Consider the following 21278-nt stretch of genomic DNA (forward strand, 5'->3'; position numbering starts at 1 on the left):
AATGGTTTTCACTTCACAGGTGTGCCCTGTCAGGTTTAATAAGTGGGATTTCTTGCCTTATAAAAGGGGTTGGGACCATCAGTTGCATTGAGGAGAAGTCAGGTGGATACACAGCTCATAGTCCTACTGAATAGACTGTTAGAATTTGTATTATGGCAAGAAAAAAGCAGCTAAGTAAAGAAAAACGAGTGGCCATCATTACTTTAAGAAATGAAGGTCAGTCAGTCAGCCGAAAAATTGGGAAAACTTTGAAAGTAAGGGCTATTTGACCATGAAGGAGAGTGATGGGGTGCTGCGCCAGATGACCTGGCCTCCACAGTCACCGGACCGCAGAGTGGGGTGAGCTGGACCGCAGAGTGAAGGCAAAAGGGCCAACAAGTGCTAAGCATCTCTGGGAACTCCTTCAAGACTGTTGGAAGACCATTTCAGGGGACTACCTCTTGTAGCTCATCAAGAGAATGCCAAGAGTGTGCAAAGCAGTAATCAAAGCAAAAGGTGGCTACTTTGAAGAACCTAGAATATGACATATTTTCAGTTGTTTCACACTTGTTTATGTATATAATTCCACATGTGTTAATTAATAGTTTTGATGCCTTCATAGTCATGAAAATAAAGAAAACTCTTTGAATGAGAAGGTGTGTCCAAACTTTTGGTCTGTACTGTATATATAAAGACCATCCAGAATTTGCAGTAACACTTGTACAGGGGTCATAGACGCCAGTAAAAGCAGTTTTACGCTTTGCATATTTCTACACATGGCAGAACACTGTATTAGCACAGCATGTGTAGAGGCCTTTCAGTCCCCGCCATCCGCACCAGAATTACTCCTGGTGTAGTCGGCAAGGACTGAAGACCCCAGGCAGGCTGTGCCGCTACAGTGCTCTGGATCACCATGGGTGCCTAACACTCAATGAAGTCGGACTCCCGCTGTAACGCCCAGGATCGGAGATAACTCTGATCCCCACTGCTTAACACTATAGATGCCAGTCGATAGCAACCCAACAAAGGACGCCAGGCCTGCCATGACTGTGAGCCTAATAGACTGTGCCACAGGATCAGCCTAATACACTGCCTGTCACTGTTACAGTGATAGTTTATAAAGCATAGGTATACAAGGAATACCAATGCACTATAAAAGCGATGTCTCCTAGTGGGACAATAAAATAATAAAAGTTCACCCCTTCCATCTGGTCTTTAACCCCTTGTCACCCATTCGTGTGGGCAGCTGGTGCCATATCCACTGAGTTTCTGCTGTTTCAAACAGCAGAGACCTGAGGCGAATGTGTGCGATCAGCCATAAGGCCGATCGCATACATTTAAACCCTCAGGTGCTGTGGTTAAATGTGACCACGGTATCTGAGTGGTGAAGACGCAGAAGCCACAAGCTCCAGCGCCTGTAAAAGCATTCCCTGACTGAGATCGGGAAAGCTGTTATATGCCTGCGATGGCTCGGAGCCTGAAGCAGGCTCCGATAACCATAACTGGTAAATATACCAATACAGGCCTGCAGGTGGCAGCAATGTATTGGTATACAGTGAATAGTGTTTTCTGTGATGGATAAACACCTAAATAACTGTCAATCTGATGATTGCTAGTTATAGTCACCCAGGGTAACTTACAAAAGTAAAAAAAAAAAAAAAAAAGTTCAAATCACCCCCCTTTCCCCCAAATAAAAGAAATAATAATAATAATAATAATAATAATAAATATATATATCATAGGCATCGCCACACCCAAAAACACCCATACTATTACAATATAACAATATGTATCCCATACAGCGAATGGCATAACAGTAAAAAAATTGAAATGGTCAATTCACTATTTTTTTGTCACTTCACCTCCCCATATTTTTTTTTATAAAAAGTGATGAAAGACACACACTTCAAAATGGCATCATTGACAAGTACAGATCGCCCCGCAACAAAGGAGCCCTCCGACAGCTCTGTACACATAATTACAAAAAAGTTATAGGGGTCAGAATAAGGCGATATAAAAAAAAAAATAAAAAAAAATTAAGGTTTTTCTTTTTGTATTAAAAGGTTAATTTTACAGCATGGGGAACACTGTATTTAAATTTTTTTTATATATATATATATATATATATATATATATATATATATATATATATATATATATAAACTAACTGTAGGAGAATTTAGTTTTTTTTCCAATTCCTCCCCATTTGGATTTTTTTTTCCCAGCTCCCAACTACATCATATTCAATATTGGAAAGTACAACTTTTCCCACGAAAACAAGCCCTCATACGGCTATGGAAATGGAAAAATTAGGCGGAGCGTGAAAAACAAAAATGCAAAAAGCGCCGCCAGGTTTCTGCTGTTTTGCACAGCAGAGGTTGGGGCTAATATCTGCGATTATGCCGATCTAGGCTTCTGAGCGGTGAAAATGTGGGAGCCACATCCTCTTGTGCACGGGTGATCGCCTTGAGCCTGCTTGAGTCACTGGTATATTCCAATACAGGCCTGCAGGTGGCAGCACTCCTAAGGTGACTTAAAAAAAGTAAAATAAAAAAAGTTTAAAAAATATATATATAAAAATTCAAAATCTCCCCCCCCCCCCTTACCCAAAAACATAAAAATATTTTCCCATACCACAAAAAGTGTAACGGAAAAAAAGATTTCAAAATGACCGATTCACCATTTTTTATCACTTAAAGGGTTTCTGTCACCCCATTAAACCGTTTTTTTTTTTTTTCTTTACTAATAATCCCTATAGTGCGATCTCATGATACATAAGCAAATTAATCATTTTGGTTCAGTAGAATTTGCTAAAAATCGATTTTTAAAATATGCTAATTACCTTGCTACCAGCAAGTAGGGCGGCTACTTGCTGGTAGCAGCCGCATCCTCCGATGGTAATGACGCCCCCTCGGCATGCTGATTGACAGGGCCAGGGAAGGGAATCGTTCTCTGCTGGCGCTGTTAGAATTTGAAATCTCGCGCCTGCGCCGTACCTGTCTTCAATCGGCGCAGGCGCACTGAGAGGCGGCCGCTCGCTCGACCGCTCCATCCTCAATGCGCCTGCGTCGATGACGTCATCAAGTACACCCGGAAGAGAAGACGCCGGCATCGCTGGAAGGAGGCGGAGAGTCTGGTGACGTCGCTGGATGTTCGAATCAGGTAAGTATGTACATAATAAGCATGCTGCCACAAAAACCACCAACGAAATGGGAATAAATAATTTTATAAAAATGACAGTTATTAACACTATACCACCAACGATTATTAATAATAAATCTCTTCCGGGTGTACTTGATGACGTCATCGACGCAGGCGCATTGAGGATGGAGCGGTCGAGAGAGCGGCCGCCTCTCAGTGCGCCTGCGCCGATTGAAGACAGGTACGGCGCAGGCGTGAGATTTCAAATTCTAACAGCGCCAGCAGAGAACGATTCCCTTCCCTGGCCCTGTCAATCAGCATGCCGAGGGGGCGTCATCACCATCGGAGGATGCGGCTGCTACCAGCAAGTAGCCGCCCTACTTGCTAGTAGCAAGGTTATTGGCATATTTTAAAAATCGATTTTTAGCAAATTCTACTGAACCAAAATGATTAATTTGCTTATGTATCATGAGATCGCACTATAGGGAATATTAGTAAAGAAAAAAAAAAAAACGGTTTAATGGGGTGACAGAAACCCTTTAACCTCCCCCAAAAAATTTAATAAAAGGTGATCAAAAAGTCATAAACTCAATTTTTTTTTTACGGTATTAAAACATGAAAAACTATACAAATGTGGTACTGTTGTAATTGTAAGGATTCAGAGAACGAAGGCAACAGGTCAAACTGTAAAACTGTGGCAGAATTGTGGGGGTTTTAATCCAGTTCCACCCCACTTGGAATTTTTTTCCAGCTTCTCACTACACTTTACGCAATATTAAATAAATGCCGTTAGAAAGTACAACTTGTCCCGCAAAAAACAAGCCCTCATATGTCTATGTGAATGGAAAAATAAAAAAGCTATGGCTCTAGGAACACGGAGTGAAAAACTGAAAAACTAAAAAATTGCCACATCCTGAAGGGGTAAAGTTTATTTTAAAAAAAAATAATAATTTCATTAAAAGTGGTCTGTGCTTCGAGTTCCTGTGAGAAAAGCGCATAAAAAATGTTTGCCATTGTTTTATTTTGTAAAAGTGGCAAAAAATATGTAAACGTGCACATATATAATTGCCATAAACCCGTATAATATAGATAACATGCTTTTTAACCCGCCACCCAGCATCATATTTTGCACTCCTCCTTGGCTAAAAATACTCCTCAAAGATACTAATAGGAGAATTTTTATTCTGCCGGAAAAAATGTAGCGTGACCTCGGTAACCATCAATAGGTGAGGGTATAAGATGTATCACAAAATACAGAAGAAAGGATCAAAGTGGTAAATGTAGAGCACTGGGGTTTAGAAGTGATTTTACAACTTTAGACTGGATATATAATGATATGTTCTCCAACTTACTGTTAATCCTATGATGTTATTCACTATACATTCAATATCTGTTGGGGGGAAAAAAACTGTATTAATATGATAAAACAGAAATTCCCCATGTGTTAACATGAGCACACATTCTACTAAAGAGAGTTGGCTACTTTCACACTAGCGGCAGCCTTCTCCGGCAGGCCGTTACGGCGGATGAACAGCCTGCCGGATCCGTGCTGCCGCTAGTGCACGCATGCCGCCGGAGGTCCGCTCAGGCCCCATTGACTATAATTCCCGGCAGAAGCATGGCAAACATTTCGGCCGCCTCTCGGCATGTTTACCGGGCTACAGCCGGAACTCCGGCCCACCCACAATATAGTCAACGGGGCCGGAGCGGACCTCCGGCGGCACGCGTGCACTAGCGGCAGCACGGATCCGGCAGGCTGATGCGTGAAAAAAGAAAAGCTCAAAAGCTTATGTACACAGACCCATTGAAATAAATGGGTCAGGATTCAGTGCGGGTGCTATGCGTTCACGTCACGCATTGCACCCGCGCTGAAAACTCGCTCGTGTGAAAGGGACCTTACAAAGCACACTTGAGAAATGTAGCAGGTGAATTAATACTTTTTTTTTTTGCAAAGAAAAATGCCACTAAAAAATACCATTAAAAAAAGCACGTAAGAAGAGATGCAAGTGGTTTCTACACAGTGTTTTTAAAGGTAAAAAAAACGTCAGAGCAATTTTGGGTGTGATGAAATGCTTAGGACGCTATCACATTAAAGGGGTTGTCTGGGTTCAGAGCTGAACCCGGACATGCCTCCATTTTCACCCCGGCAGCCCCCCTGACTTGAGCATCAGAGCAGTTCATGCTCCGATGCGCTCCTTTGCCCTGCGCGATTTTTTGGAGATCCGGTGACGTATTGGGCTCTCCATGGGGCTGCCAGGAATCCCGGTGATGTCACTGGCACTGATGGCCGGGATTTAGAGCTGCCCTAGCCAGTAAAACGGCTGGCAGTGTGTTATGATAAACAAAAGAGCCCGTGCCCTGCACGATTTAGCGCAAGGCAAGGGAGCACATCGGAGCATGAGATGCTCCGATGCTAGCCTCAGGGGGCTGCCTGGGTGAAAATGAGGGTATGTCCGGGTTCAGCTCTGAACCCAGACAGCCCCTTTAAGGGGGCCATTTGTTATCCCTTGTACACCAGAAAAGTGACCCCAAAAAATCATAAGTTTGGACTCGGAGCACGCCATATTTATACAAAATTTTGTGACTTTTTGGGGGTTTGGAGCACATCACATTTGCTATAATCTACACCAGGAAGCTGGCATATATTACAGCGAAAATCTACACCAGCTACCTTTCTGGCGCATAGAAGTAAACAAAATTATTAAGGGCCAAAATTATTAAGAGGCATTTGCTTCGATAATAGGGGTCAGCTGTTGTGGAACTACAACTCTGAGCATGCACACTTGTTCAGCTGTTGTTGTAACTCCCACTGAACTGAGGAGGACTCTGCTGGTTAAACTGAAACCTCCAGTTGGTAAAAGTTATCCCCTATCCACAGGATAGGGGATAACTTTAATTTCAGTGAGGGTCCTACCGCTGGGACCCCCACAATCATGACAGAAATGAATAAGAGAAGTCATATCTGACCTTTATCATTTTTCTCCTTTTATGATCCACTGCTGATTTGGACTTCCAAAACTGCATCCAGAAACCTGACTGCGTGACTGTACCCCAAGTTTTTTTTTCAGTTTTTTTTATATTTTCTGTGGACAGCACAAGTACCCATTAATTTAATTTGTCTCTTCACACAAGAATTTTTTTAATGACCTTGGATTAGCGGAAAAAAAAACCACAGAGATATGCACTACTATGGTCCGTGATGCAGACAAAACACACTCATTTAAGTCTATGGGTCAGTGAAAAATCACTGAGACAACATGGAAGGTAGGGATCGACCAATTATCGGTTTTACCGATATTATCGGACGATATTGAGGATTTTGACCGTTATCGGCATCTATTTTGCCGATATACCGATAACGTATGGGGAACACAAATCGCGCTGCTGTCAGCGCTCTCCGTGTTCCCTCAGCAGCACAGGGGAGAAGGAAGCAGTGTCTCCCTCCCCCTGTGCTGCCGCTGCCGCCAATGAAGAGACAGATGAGAAGAGGAGGGGAGGGGCTGTGGCCACTGTGCCACCAATGAAGATAACTCTCTCATTAATTCATATACAGGAGGCAGGAGCTGGCTGCAGAATCACATAGCCGGCTCCCGACCTCTATGAGCGGTAGCTGCGATTTGCGGTAGTTAACCCCTCAGGTGCCGTGCATCGCAGCTACCGCTCATAGGAGGTCGGGAGCCGGCTATGTGATTCTGCTGCCAGCTCCCACCTCCTGTATATGAATAAATGAGAGATTTATCTTCATTGGTGGCGCAGTGCGCCCCCCAATCCCCCCAGTATTAATCATTGGTGGCGCAGTGCACCCCCCACCCCCACCCCACCTCCTCCGATCTGAGCCCCAGCAGTGTAAGCCTGGGGCTCCGATCGGTTACCATGGCAGCCCTGGCTGCCATGTTCAGCTCCCTGCTGCTGTGTGCACAAAGCACAGAGCAGCAGGGACAGTGTGAGCTCCTATTCACCCCGATAGAGATCTATCAGAGTGAATAGGACAAGGGTTCTAGTCCCTAAGGGGGCTAAAAGTTAGCAAAAAAATATTAAGTATAAATGAAAAAGATTTACAAAAAAAAAAAAAACTACACGTTAACAATAAACATATTCATTTTCAGCAGATTTGTGTAGGAATTTTATTTTTTTCAAAAATGAAAATTCACAGAATATCGGTATAAATTATAGCCTATCAGCCGGAAAGTTCACAAATTATCGGTATCGGCCCTAAAAAAATCAATATCGGTCGATACCTAATGGAAGGCAACCGTGTTTGGTCCGTTTTTCACTGACTACTGTTAGAAGATGCTCTCGAAATAAATTTTCAGCTGTGCATTGTCCATGGAATATGGTGACAAATGGAGGGAAAAAAACGGACACAGGGACCAAACACTGATCTTAACGGATGAAACAGCTGCAGCATGTCAATTCATCATGAGGGGTTGAACTGTGGATTTCAATCCTGGCAATACCCCAACTGCCTTGGATTGCAGCTGTGGCGAACACAAGTCAGAAATTTCTATGTGTATTTTAGGCCATGTGATCATGCCATAAGGAGGGCCTCTTTCACATGAGCGATGCGGAACGTGTCAGGGTTTGTTCAGTGAAAAACTGATGGTTTTCTACACTGCGTTTTAGACACCGGTCTTAATAAGTCCCTGCACCGGATCCGCCAAAGGTATGTAGAGGCGCCGACCTCTATATAACTTCAGGGTATCCAGTGGCGGTCTAAATGTAAGCCAGCTTCTTTGCTGGAGTAGATTTAGACCATTTTCTATGCCTAAAACAGTCGTAGAAAATGATGAATGAGACAGGCCTGCCAGTCTGTCCCCGCCACGCCCAATTTTTTAGACCAGGCATAGGCAGGGAAAAGTTTCAGGCTGCGTCACAAATAGCCTTTCCGCCGCAATCTGCACCAGAAAGGGTTAATTACTCTTACCGGAAATTGGTTTTTCCAATAGCCTCCACAACGGCACTCACAGGAGGGTGTCCCCACCCCCAGCACAGGAAACAACGCAGAAGCACATGATTTAAAAGGCCTCCTCCCCTTACCTATCCAGTCAATAAGAGAGGACACGGAAGTGATGCAAGAACAAAATTATGTATTAAACAAATTACATAATTTGAAGAAGGCCAAAAGGAAAAAAAGGGGGGGGAAATCCCAGTGCCGTTGTGGAGGCTATTGGAAAAACCAATTACCGGTAAGAGTAATTAACCCTTTTCCCCGGTGCCTCCACAACAGCACTCACAGGAGGATTAACAGAGTAATCAGTACTAGGGAGGGACCACAGCAGAAAGGATTCTGTGGCCAAAGGACAAGTCCTGGTTCTTGAGAATGTCAAATTTATCATGATTGAAAAAAGTCATAGGGATTGCCCACGTGGCTGCCCTGCAGATCTGGTCTACTGATACCGACATAGATTCCGCCCATGAAGATGACACTGCTCTAGTAGAATGGGCTTTTATTCCGGAAGGGGGCTGAAGATCTCTCTGGATATAAGCAAAGGCAATAACATCTCTGATCCATCTTGCTATGGATGATTTGCTGGCTGCTTGTCCTTTATTTGGACGCTGATATTGGAGGAAGAGATGATCTGACTGCCTGCCTAACATTACTGGTAGTGTGCAGGTAGAATAGCACGCTCCTTCTCACATCCAAGTTGTGACATTTTTTCTCTCTTGCCGTCGTTGGAGATGGACAGAAGGAAGGTAACGAAACTTCTAGCTCACGATGAAACTTGGAAAGAACCTTGGGAAGAAAGGAAGGACAATGCCCGAGAATTATGCGGTCGTCCAGGACTGTAAGATATGGAGGCTTGTGAGAGAACGCCTGGATTTCTCCAATTCTTCTAGCAGTTATTATTGCTACAAAAAAAACTGTTTTATAGGTAAGCATCTTTAAAGATATCTGTTTAATTGGTTCAAACGGAGGTTCAGTCAGGACTGAAAGGACCAAGTTTAGGTCCCGGGGGGAATGATGGAACGACAGTGTCACGATCAGTGTGGGGGAAAACTTCCACACTGAACACAGGAGGGAAGGGGAACAGTAACTGGGCCTGGAAACTAGGGAAGGAGCAGGACACCTCCTAAACAACCCTGATCCGGGGCCTAACTACCCATCAATATGAATAGACCTTGAAGGTAGGAATATTCATATGCAGGATACCTAGGCCCTTTATTACCTATAAGGCCCTTGATCTCCTGACATCAGTCCCCTGAGGGACCGTGACAGACAGGTAGGCAAACTTCTAGTCGCCCCCTTTATTTAAAAAAACAAAAAATGCTTGATGAGCGGGGAGTCTGCCAGTTTCTCAACCAGAAAGGCACTTAACGCTAAGACTTGCACCTTGAGCGTTGAAGGTCGGAGACCTTTATCCAATCCCGCCTGCAAGAAACTTAGAACCTGAGGAATGTCTGGAGAAAGGCAATTATTTGAAAAGGACAAAAAAGCGTTCCAGGTTCTTAAATAAATTTTAGATGTTATTGGCTTTCGGCTCAACATCATCGTAGAAATTACAGCGTCAGAAAACCCTTTTTTCTTTAAGGCGAGGCGTTCAGCCACCAGGCTGTCAGGTTGAGCTGATTTATCTTGGGATGAAATACTGGTCCTTAGTGAAGAAGGTCCGGGGTTGATGGAAAGGTCCAGAATATTCCTGCGGATAGCCTGAGCAGCAGAACTGAGTTACTTTCTAAAGTAGACTGCGCCATTTTTTTAGGGGTAAAAAGGACATTGGAAGATGAGAATCTAAGGAGTACTCCAAGGAAGAGCTTTCTTCGGTCTGGCGATAGGTCTGATTTTTTGAAGTTTATAATCCACCCCAGGGTGGTAATGCATCTTTGCACCTGAGAGAGGTGGGATCGTAGAATTTCCTCTGAGGGTGAATCGATCAGGAAGTCGTCCAGATATGGTACAATCAAAATCTCCTTTAGGTGTAGGTATCTTGTAACCTCTGACATGATTTTTGAAAATATTCTTGGAGCTGAAGATAGTCCGAATGGGAGAGCTCTGAATTGGAAATGGCGCAATTGATCCACTAGAAAAACCATCGATTCTCAAATATTTCTGATGACTTTGACATACCAGATCATGATAGTAAGCGTCCTGGAGGTCCAAAAAGTCACAATGAAACAATCCTGAGGAAGTAAGTTGATGGTGAATTTTATAGTTTCCATCTTTAATTTTTTGTAGACGATGGATCTGTTCAGAGATTTAAAATTTATTATCTAACGGAAAGCACCGTTTGTTTTTTGTACTAGAAATATCAGAGAATAGAGACCTTTTCCGTATTGATCTACTGGGATGAGATAGAGTACTTTTTTGTTGATAAGAGAAGAGATTTCTATTTCTTGACAAGACTGTTTTGCTTTTTGAGGCAGCTTCCTGTTTATGAAAAATCGATCCGGGGGAGGGGATAAAAATTAAAAACTCCATTTTTAGGCCTTCTCTTAGAGTAGATACCACCCACAGGGATGATCCTATTTCTTCCCAGGCTGAGGTGAAAAAAGTTAGCCTGCCCCCCGACATGGCTTATGGCGTCATTGTGTGGGGCGGGAGCAGTTTTCAGGATTGAATAGGAATCCCCTTCCTCTGCCTCTAGAAGGTTGCCACTTTCTTGAACCTTCTTTTTTCTTCTGATCTAGCCTCGTTTTTTTCTGATTCTGAAAGGATCATCTTTGATGAAAATAACGATTCTCAAGGGAAAATCCTTTTTTCTTATCCGAGGCCTTTTTAAGTGTATCATCTAACCCTGAGCCAAATAATCTATCTCCTTCACAGGGGATTGAGCAAAGGCGTTTTTTTTTATCCAGAGTCACCTGATCATGTAAGCAGCCAGATTGCTCTACGAGCCGCATTAGACAGAGCAGCTGACCTAGCGGAGAATTTGACTAAGTCTGTAGACGCGTCTGCCAAAAAATCCGACGCTTTTTAAAAAATAGGTAGGGAGGCAAGGATCTCCTCCCTCGGGGTACCAGGTGCTAAGTGCTCTTCCAGCTGATTAAACCAGATAAAAAGAGTTCTGGCTGTACAGGTAGAAGCAATGCTGGGACATAGCGTAGTAGCCATATTTGTCTCCCAGGCCTTTCTTAATAAACTTTCAGATTTCTAGTCCATTGGATCTCGCAAGAGACCCATGTCCTCGAACGGCAGAGTGGTCTTCTTTGAAATGCGGGCAACTAGGGCATCGATTTTTGGGGTTTTGTCCCACAGATCTGACTCAGTCTCAGCAAAATGATATTTCCTTTTAAAGGAATTTGTCACAGCTGTTCTTCTTTCAGGATCCCTCCACTGTTTGGATATCAGGGATTTTATGTTGTTATGAATGGGGAAGGCCCTTCTTTTTCTCTCCCCCAGCCCCTAAAACATTTGATCCTGAACAGAGTGGATTTTTTTTCTTCCTCAATGTTCATAGTGACTCTTATGTTCTTTAGAAGACCGTCAGTTTCCTCAGGGAGAAACAACGGTTTTCCTGAGCCGTCATCTGAGGAGTCCGGATCAGATATTAGCTCCCCTTCATCTAGATCAAATGCCACATCAGAAGTAAAGGATCTATGAGACGTGGATACGCAATGGGCATGGGGATTGTGATGCAATTTTAGAGTCCACAGCCGAATTTACTTCTTCCTTTATTATAGCTCTTAGGGAATCAAGGAAGGATGGAGACTCTTCTGTGGCCACCTTTTCAGTGCATTTTTTGGACACAAGGGTTTCTTTGTTGTGGAGGAAAAAGACATCCTACAGATGGCGCATTTTTTGCGTTCCGAATCTCCACCGGCCGTCTTAGGTGTGATGGCCTCTGGGCCCTAAGAATTAAATAAAAAGGATTGTAGGGCTAGAAAAAAAATAATATTTTTTGACCATCACCTTCACCAGGGGTGAAAGAATACTGGGACAAACACCACTGTTAGCACGTGAAGGTAAGCAAAACAAGACTTTTTGTGCTTAATTTAAAGGTACCCAGGAGTGATACTTAGTCTAAGGATACACTATAAATCCCCACTGGGGAGGAGGCTTACCGAACTGAGGTAGCGAGATCTCCAGGTTTCCTTACTGTGTCTACCGAGGCAAGCATGACTGCTGGCGGTGAAAGGTAGTTTTTGACTGAGAAACTTTCACCCCGTTTAAATTTCCCTGTATGATGCATCCCCGGAAGCCCCCCGGTGACGTCAGAACGCTTATGCCTAGGAACGGAAAAGGGAGGCAGCGCGTCCCTGGGGTTCCTGTTCCCTGCTCCAGCCCTCCCACGATGTGTGGGGGAAGGAATCAAGGCTGGGCGAGAAGAAATCATTCCTGGCACTCCAAGAGAGGTTTCCACAAATCCCGAGGACAGGAAACAACGACTGAATAGGTAAGGGGAGGAGGCCTTTTAAATCATGTGCTTCTGCGTTGTCTCCTGTGCTGGGGGCGGGTACACCCTCCTGTGAGTGGCGTTGTGGAGGCGCCGGGGAAAATATCCCTTAATATTGGTGTATTTCTGATCGGAAATAACCCCCGTAGAGTTTCTAACTGACCACTTTCTTCCATGATACAAAAAGAAGAACCGTGCCTTCTGTAGCAAATTGTGCTGCAAAGAATACCTCCGAGTCAATGGCTGCTATGGACATAAAAAGAGATAAAAAGAGTTCTGGCTGGATTTGGTATTCACAAACGGGGATTCGGTATATGATGTCATTGTAGGCGAAACCTTGGGATCTAGTGATCACCAGTCAGTGTGGTTTAATATAAAAACTGTGAAAGAGTCCCACCACACAAAAACAAAAGTTTTAGATTTTAGAAAAACAGACTTTTCAAAAATGAAATTAGTCATAAATGAGTCCTTATCAGACTGGAACGGATTACATGGAGTCCAGGAGAAATGGGACTACTTAAAAGGTGCATTATTGAAGGCAACAGGAAATTGCATTAGACTTGTCAGTAAAAGCAAAAAAAGGAAGAGACCACTGTGGTACTCAGCAGAAGTGGCCCAAATCATTAAAAATAAAAAGCTAGCATTTTGTAATTATAAAAAAAAACAGAGCAATGAAGATAAGGAAATCTACAAGATTGGGCAGAGAGAGGCCAAGCAAGTTATAAGAACTTCTAAAGCGCAGGCAGAAGAAAAACTAGCTCAGTCTATGAAAAAAGGGGATAAGACATTCTTCAGATATATAAATGAAAAAAGGAAATTAAAACAAGGAATAACTAAATTAAAAACAAAGGACGGAAGGTATGTAGAAGAGAATAAAGGGCTAGCCGACTGCCTTAATGAATACTTCTGTTCAGTTTTTACAAAAGAAAAAGGAGAAGGACCTCCACTAGAAAGAATGACTAATAAATCGTTTGATGCATGTATCTTTACAGAGGAAGATGTTCTAAGTTTGCTGTCTAAGGTGAAGACGGATAAGTCACAGGGGCCTGATGAGATACACCCAAAATTATTAAAAGAGCTTAGTGGTGAGCTGGCAAAACCGTTAACAGATTTATTTAACCAATCATTAGTAACAGGAGTCGTCCCGGAAGATTGGAAATTGGCAAATGTCGTGCCCATTCACAAGAAAGGTAGTAGGGAGGAATCGAGCAACTATAGACCAGTGAGTCTGACATCAATAGTAGGCAAATTAATGGAAACCCTATTAAAGGATAGGATTGTGGAACATCTAAAATCCCATGGATTGCAAGATGAAAAACAACATGGGTTTACTTCAGGGAGATCATGTCAAACAAATCTTATAGATTTTTTTGACTGGGTGAATAAAATAATAGACGGTGGAGGTGCAGTAGACATCGCATATCTAGATTTTAGTAAGGCTTTTGACACTGTCCCACATAGAAGACTTATCAATAAACTGCAGTCATTGAGCATGGACTCCCATATTGTTGAGTGGATTAGGCAGTGGCTGAGTGACAGACAACAGAGGGTTGTAGTCAATGGAGAACATTCAAAACAAGGTAATGTTACCAGTGGGGTTCCACAGGGATCTGTACTGGGACCGATTTTGTTTAATATCTTCATAAGTGATATTGCAAAAGGCCTCGCTGGTAAGGTTTGTCTTTTTGCTGATAATACAAAGATATGTAACAGGGTTGATGTTCCTGGAGGGAAACGCCAAATGGAAAAGGATTTAGGAAAACTAGAAGAATGGTCAGAACTCTGGAAACTGAAATTTAATGTGGATAAGTGCAAGATAATGCACCTGGGGCGTAAAAACCCAAGGGCAGAATATAGAATATTTGACACAGTCCTGACCTCAGTATCTGAGGAAAGGGATTTAGGAGTAATTATTTCAGAAGACTTAAAGGTGGGAAGACAATGTAATAGAGCAGCACGAAATGCCAGCAGAATGCTTGGATGTATAGGGAGAGGTATAAGCAGTAGAAAGAGTGAAGTGCTTATGCCGCTGTACAGAACACTGGTGAGACCTCACTTGGAGTATTGTGCGCAGTACTGGAGGCCATATCTCCAGAAGGATATAGATACTCTAGAGAGAGTTCAGAGAAGAGCTACTAAACTAGTACATGGATTGCAGGATAAAACTTACCAGGAAAGGTTAAAGGACCTTAATATGTATAGCTTGGAAGAAAGAAGAGACAGAGGGGATATGATAGAAACTTTTAAATACATAAAGGGAATCAACTCGGTAAAGGAAGAGAGCATATTTAAAAGAAGAAAAACTACCACAAGAGGACACAGTTTTAAATTAGAGGGGCAAAGGTTTAAAAGTAATATCAGGAAGTATTACTTTACTGAGAGAGTAGTGGATGCATGGAATAGCCTTCCTGCAGAAGTGGTAGCTGCAAATACAGTGAAGGGGTTTAAGCATGCATGGGATAGGCATAAGGCCATCCTTCATATAAGATAGGGCCAGAGGCTATCCATAGTATTCAGATATATTGGGCAGACTAGATGGGCCAAATGGTTCTTATCTGCCGACACATTCTATGTTTCTATGTTTCTATGTTTCATGGTGTGGCCTCCACAATTTAGATTTCAGTAAATGTGACCTCTTAATGCTGCAAATTCAACAAATGACCATTTTCAGTTCTTTACAACCTATACAATGTTTAGAAACTCTATTAGGCATAATAATTTGGATCAGTGCATTTTTAGTTTTTAAATTTGTGAAAAAACACTGGCAGGTTTGTTCAATAAAATTTGATATATACCCTAACAATTGATGACTTGAAAATGATACTATAATTTGCATCGACCAGATGTTCTCATTGGCGAACGGGGAGAAGCAGCAGCGGCAGTGCAGGGAGCAGGGTAAGTATATTCCCTGTGAGGGGCATGGCATAAGGGGGAGGGCATTTTATAGTATTGGATAATCCCTTTAAAGGAAAATTAGAGCAAAATATAATTTGCATAATAATTTTAAACACGTATGCAATTTACATCAGTTTTGTATGTCATTGCATTCAGTGTTCAGTTTTTTTCTGTCAGGCTTGCATCAGTTTTACATCCAATTTTCATGCATGTGAAGAAAAAGGAAAGAATAACCCTGGGCATTGCCTAGCAACCATCACTGAAAACAGACTGCATCCAGATGTCATGCATGTCCCGTCAGGTTTTTTTTATTGACCCATTGACTTGAATGGACCAGCATAGCGTGAAAAACTGAAGTTAGGACATGCCATAATTGTTCCTGAACGCACAGATGGTCAGTGAAAAACAATGTATATGTGCATAGACCCATTGAAACGAATGGGTCAGGGTTCAGTCTGGATGCTGTCCATTGTAGAGACGGATCAGGTCCAGATGGAGATAACCCTGGTGTGAAATAAGCCTCAGGGTTCAGTCTGGATGCTGTCCATTGTAGAGACGGATCATGTCCAGACGGAGATATGTCATGAATAAGAACATTGTCGTCTGAAACGCGTAAACTGACAAGGGCATCACTGGTTATTAATCATTCTGTACCTCTGTACCTGATACATCGCATGACCAAATAAAGGAACCTTCGACTTCATCAATTTTGAGTGCCGGATTTCCTTCCTTTCAACCCATTATAACAAGGCTTTATCCTTCATATCCGTGCACCTTGCAAGAAAAGGCAGGTGAGCAGGAATCCAATTACCTAGAGACCAGACGGAGATAACCCTGGTGTGAAATAAGCCTCAGGGTTCAGTCTGGATACTGTCCATTGTAGGAACGGATCAGGTCCAGATGGAGATATCCCTGGTGTGAAATAAGCTTCAGGGTTCAGTCTGGATGCTGTCCATTGTAGAGATGGATCAGGTCCAGACGGAGATAACCCTGGTGTGAAATAAGCCTCAGGGTTCAGTCTGGATGCTGTCCATTGTAGAGACGGATCAGGTCCAGACGGAGATATCCCTGGTGTGAAATAAGCCTCAGGGTTCAGTCTGGATGCTGTCCATTGTAGAAACGGATCAGGTCCAGACGGAGATATCCCTGGTGTGAAATAAGCTTCAGGGTTCAGTCTGGATGCTGTCCATTGTAGAGACGGATCAGGTCCAGACGGAGATATCCCTGGTGTGAAATAAGCCTCAGGGTTCAGTCTGGATGCTGTCCATTGTAGGAACGGATCAGGTCCAGACGGAGATATCCCTGGTGGTGAAATAAGCCTCAGGGTTCAGTCTGGATGCTGTCCATTGTAGGAACGGATCAGGTCCAGACGGAGATATCCCTGGTATGAAATAAGCCTCAGGGTTCAGTCTGGATGCTGTCCATTGTAGAGACGGATCAGGTCCAGACGGAGATATCCCTGGTGTGAAATAAGCCTCAGGGTTCAGTCTGGATGCTGTCCATTGTAGGAACGGATCAGGTCCAGACGGAGATATCCCTGGTGTGAAATAAGCCTCAGGGTTCAGTCTGGATGCTGTCCATTGTAGGAACGGATCAGGTCCAGACGGAGATAACCCTGGTGTGAAATAAGCCTCAGGGTTCAGTCTGGATGCTGTCCATTGTAGGAACGGATCAGGTCCAGATGGAGATATCCCTGGTGTGAAATAAGCTTCAGGGTTCAGTCTGGATGCTGTCCATTGTAGAGATGGATCAGGTCCAGACGGAGATAACCCTGGTGTGAAATAAGCCTCAGGGTTCAGTCTGGATGCTGTCCATTGTAGAGACGGATCAGGTCCAGACGGAGATATCCCTGGTGTGAAATAAGCCTCAGGGTTCAGTCTGGATGCTGTCCATTGTAGAAACGGATCAGGTCCAGACGGAGATATCCCTGGTGTGAAATAAGCTTCAGGGTTCAGTCTGGATGCTGTCCATTGTAGAGACGGATCAGGTCCAGACGGAGATATCCCTGGTGTGAAATAAGCCTCAGGGTTCAGTCTGGATGCTGTCCATTGTAGGAACGGATCAGGTCCAGACGGAGATATCCCTGGTGGTGAAATAAGCCTCAGGGTTCAGTCTGGATGCTGTCCATTGTAGGAACGGATCAGGTCCAGACGGAGATATCCCTGGTATGAAATAAGCCTCAGGGTTCAGTCTGGATGCTGTCCATTGTAGAGACGGATCAGGTCCAGACGGAGATATCCCTGGTGTGAAATAAGCCTCAGGGTTCAGTCTGGATGCTGTCCATTGTAGGAACGGATCAGGTCCAGACGGAGATATCCCTGGTGTGAAATAAGCCTCAGGGTTCAGTCTGGATGCTGTCCATTGTAGGAACGGATCAGGTCCAGACGGAGATAACCCTGGTGTGAAATAAGCCTCAGGGTTCAGTCTGGATGCTGTCCATTGTAGGAACGGATCAGGTCCAGACGGAGATAACCCTGGTGGTGAAATAAGCCTCAGGGTTCAGTCTGGATGCTGTCCATTGTAGGAACGGATCAGGTCCAGACGGAGATAACCCTGGTGTGAAATAAGCCTCAGGGTTCAGTCTGGATACTGTCCATTGTAGAGACGGATCAGGTCCAGATGGAGATAACCCTGGTGTGAAATAAGCCTCAGGGTTCAGACTGGATGCTTTCCATTGTAGAGACGGATCAGGTCCAGATGGAGATAACCCTGGTGTGAAATAAGCCTCAGGGTTCAGTCTGGATGCTTTCCATTGTAGAGACGGATCAGGTCCATATGGAGATAACCCTGGTGTGAAATAAGCCTCAGGGTTCAGTCTGGATGCTGTCCATTGTAGAGACGGATCAGGTCCAGACGGAGATATCCCTGGTTTGAAATAAGCCTCAGGGTTCAGTCTGGATGCTGTCCATTGTAGAGACGGATCAGGTCCAGACGGAGATATCCCTGGTGCGAAATAAGCCTCAGGGTTCAGTCTGGATGCTGTCCATTGTAGAGACGGATCAGGTCCAGACGGAGATAACCCTGGTGCGAAATAAGCCTCAGGGTTCAGTCTGGATGCTGTCCATTGTAGAGACGGATCAGGTCCAGACGGAGATAACCCTGGTGGTGAAATAAGCCTCAGGGTTCAGTCTGGATGCTGTCCATTGTAGAGACGGATCAGGTCCAGATGGAGATAACCCTGGTGTGAAATAAGCCTCAGGGTTCAGTCTGGATGCTTTCCATTGTAGAGACGGATCAGGTCCATATGGAGATAACCCTGGTGTGAAATAAGCCTCAGGGTTCAGTCTGGATGCTGTCCATTGTAGAGACGGATCAGGTCCAGACGGAGATATCCCTGGTTTGAAATAAGCCTCAGGGTTCAGTCTGGATGCTGTCCATTGTAGAAACGGATCAGGTCCAGACGGAGATATCCCTGGTGCGAAATAAGCCTCAGGGTTCAGTCTGGATGCTGTCCATTGTAGAGACGGATCAGGTCCAGACGGAGATAACCCTGGTGGTGAAATAAGCCTCAGGGTTCAGTCTGGATGCTGTCCATTGTAGGAACGGATCAGGTCCAGATGGAGATAACCCTGGTGTGAAATAAGCCTCAGGGTTCAGTCTGGATGCTTTCCATTGTAGAGACGGATCAGGTCCAGACGGAGATAACCCTGGTGCGAAATAGGCCTCAGGGTTCAGTCTGGATGCTGTCTATTGTTGGAACGGATCAGGTCCAGACGGAGATAACCCTGGTGTGAAATAAGCCCCACGGGTTTCTGACTTAGACGTCTATGACATATGCGTGCAGCCATTTCTGCATTCCTCCTGCTAGCTGGCAAAATATTCTTACAATTCTATTTTTTCTGAGCCATTGCAATGATAACTGACCAGTGTGAATGAAGGTAAGTGATGAAACTCACCTACATGGGGAATAAAACCCTAACTCATGCAAGCCTGACCTCCATGGCCACACCGGAAACAAAAACATGCCCTCCTTCTTACAAAGCCAGGTCTAAGATACTAAAAAGACGGCACAGCTCCCCCAGTCCATGGCATGGGAGTGAGGGGATGCATTCTGTTATGTAACAGCCGCCTAGACCTAAGTACTATGAAATACCCGGTGTGGGGAGCACACAGGCGGCACATATACCCGGGACGGCACAAGTATATCAGGTGGGGGGATGCGGTTCACTCACATTACAGGCAGGTGCACCCACCTCTTCACCGTGGATCTTTCCTCCGCTCTATCATCACAACTTCCTGCGCACCGCACTTCTGGTCATGTGACCGTGTTCCGTCTCCGAGGTACAGGGCGCTGTTGGGGACATACTTGTGTCACTCGCGCAGTACTGTGCCTGTGGATGGTGTAGTGTACAGCGCAGTGCCAGCTACTTCCATTCCAAATGTATGTATATAATAGCTGCGTGAATCAGAGCTCACAGAACCCAGGCCATTGGGAAAGCTGCACGTGCCTACGTCCTAAATATGAAATATAAAGGAAACCGAAAGAACCGTTCGCCAGTATGGTTCACATAACTGAGGAGGGATAAAAGTGGCATTCACATGTAAATACCTGTTCACACTCCTAGACTATCAGGCAGTAAACATACAGGTCACCCAAATAGGCCCAATACACATGATGTGGATCTACAGAATGCAGCACCCTCCCACTGCTAGGTGCCAATTCTTCGTCACCCATACAGCCGATGCCCTAGCCATATCACCAATTTTTCCCAGCTGATTTATTTATATTTTTACCATTAAAGGGAGTCTGACGCCTACTTTGAGCGTTTTAGACCAATTTAGCACAGTTGCCCAACATAAAAATAATAATACCTGTATTGTGTCTTTCACATGTCTACAAACGGAAAAAGACACTTTATAACAATATTCAAATTAGGGCCTGCAAGTGCCCAGACCCCTCTCTAATGTGTCCAGGTAACCGCTCCCCTTGGTGCACAAGCGGCCGGTGCCCAAGCCATAACTATTCAAAGCCCTGTAGGCCACAAAAGTTCTGAATGGTGTGATAGGTGGTTGGGCGCTACACTAAGGGCTCATTCAGACGGCCGTATGCTGTCCGCAAAAATGCAGATCCGAGTTTTTCCCCGCTGCCAGAGCAAATCAAGATGGCAGCGTGCAGCGGTCTCTTAAGGAGCCAGCGAGGGCACAACAATCCCCTGCAGGTAACCAACTCTAGACGCTGACCACACAGGGTCCCGCAATATCCCATCATGTCCCCTGCCACATTGAGGCAGCGCACCCCAGAAAGCATAATGGGGAGAAATATGGCGGTGTCACACATTTGTCATGACATCCCGCCTGGGCAGCATTATGTGAACGTTGGGAGTCCCCAAGGGAAAGTTCTCTCGATGGAACAGCATTATGGAGATTGCTCAAATAAAGTATATACTCAGCCTTACCCTGCTGGCAGCAGCATGGGGCCCGACAGACCTGTCACAGAGTCTTTCCTAAAAGCCCTAATGGGAGATCTGTGAACGTCCTTGCAGGAAAATTTTCGCGTCATGCTGACATCCCTACAAAACGAAATGGTGAAAATTGGAAAGCACACGTCTCACTTAGAAAACAAAATGTCTGAATTTGCAAAAGCGCATAACGAACTAGTGGACACTACAAATGAGAAAGATGAAGAACTAATGGCACTTCGCGCAAAAGTGATTGATTTGGAAGATCGCTCCTGCCGCAATAATATCCAATTTCACGGAATTCCAGAAACAGTAAAGCCAGATCAACTTCATGAATACCTGATCGACTTCTTTACAATCCTGTTGCCTAGTGACCCCCAAACAGAACTCTTTATTGATAGAGCTCATAAATTACCAAAACCTAAAGGTTTGCCAACAGAAGTGCCTAGAGATGTGTTGGCGCAAATCACTTTCTATCACACTAAGGAAAATCTAATGGCTGCCACCCGGAACAGTCCAGAGGTACCGGATA

The 21278-nt window shown here is 44.3% G+C and overlaps 1 protein-coding gene across 2 annotated transcripts in view; it reads right to left on the reverse strand.

The window, feature by feature from the left end:
• The window catches only part of PPHLN1 (periphilin 1), a 112001-nt gene extending 92381 nt beyond the window's left edge, over nucleotides 1-19620 (reverse strand). The window contains exons 1-2 of one of the 2 annotated variants that reach the window (XM_040410835.1): nucleotides 19541-19620; nucleotides 4473-4510 (exon numbers count right to left, since the gene is read on the reverse strand). In XM_040410835.1, coding sequence (XP_040266769.1) covers nucleotide 4473 — 1 coding nt within the window. In that variant the 5' untranslated portion in view covers nucleotides 4474-4510; nucleotides 19541-19620. Of the gene's footprint in view, nucleotides 1-4472; nucleotides 4511-19519 lie in introns of both variants that reach the window. The other variant, XM_040410843.1, reaches the window with a different exon arrangement.
• Nucleotides 19621-21278: the final 1658 nt, after the last annotated feature.

The sequence above is a fragment of the Bufo bufo genome, chromosome 1, assembly GCF_905171765.1.
Source record: "Bufo bufo chromosome 1, aBufBuf1.1, whole genome shotgun sequence".
NCBI classification, from domain to species: Eukaryota; Metazoa; Chordata; class Amphibia; order Anura; family Bufonidae; genus Bufo; species Bufo bufo.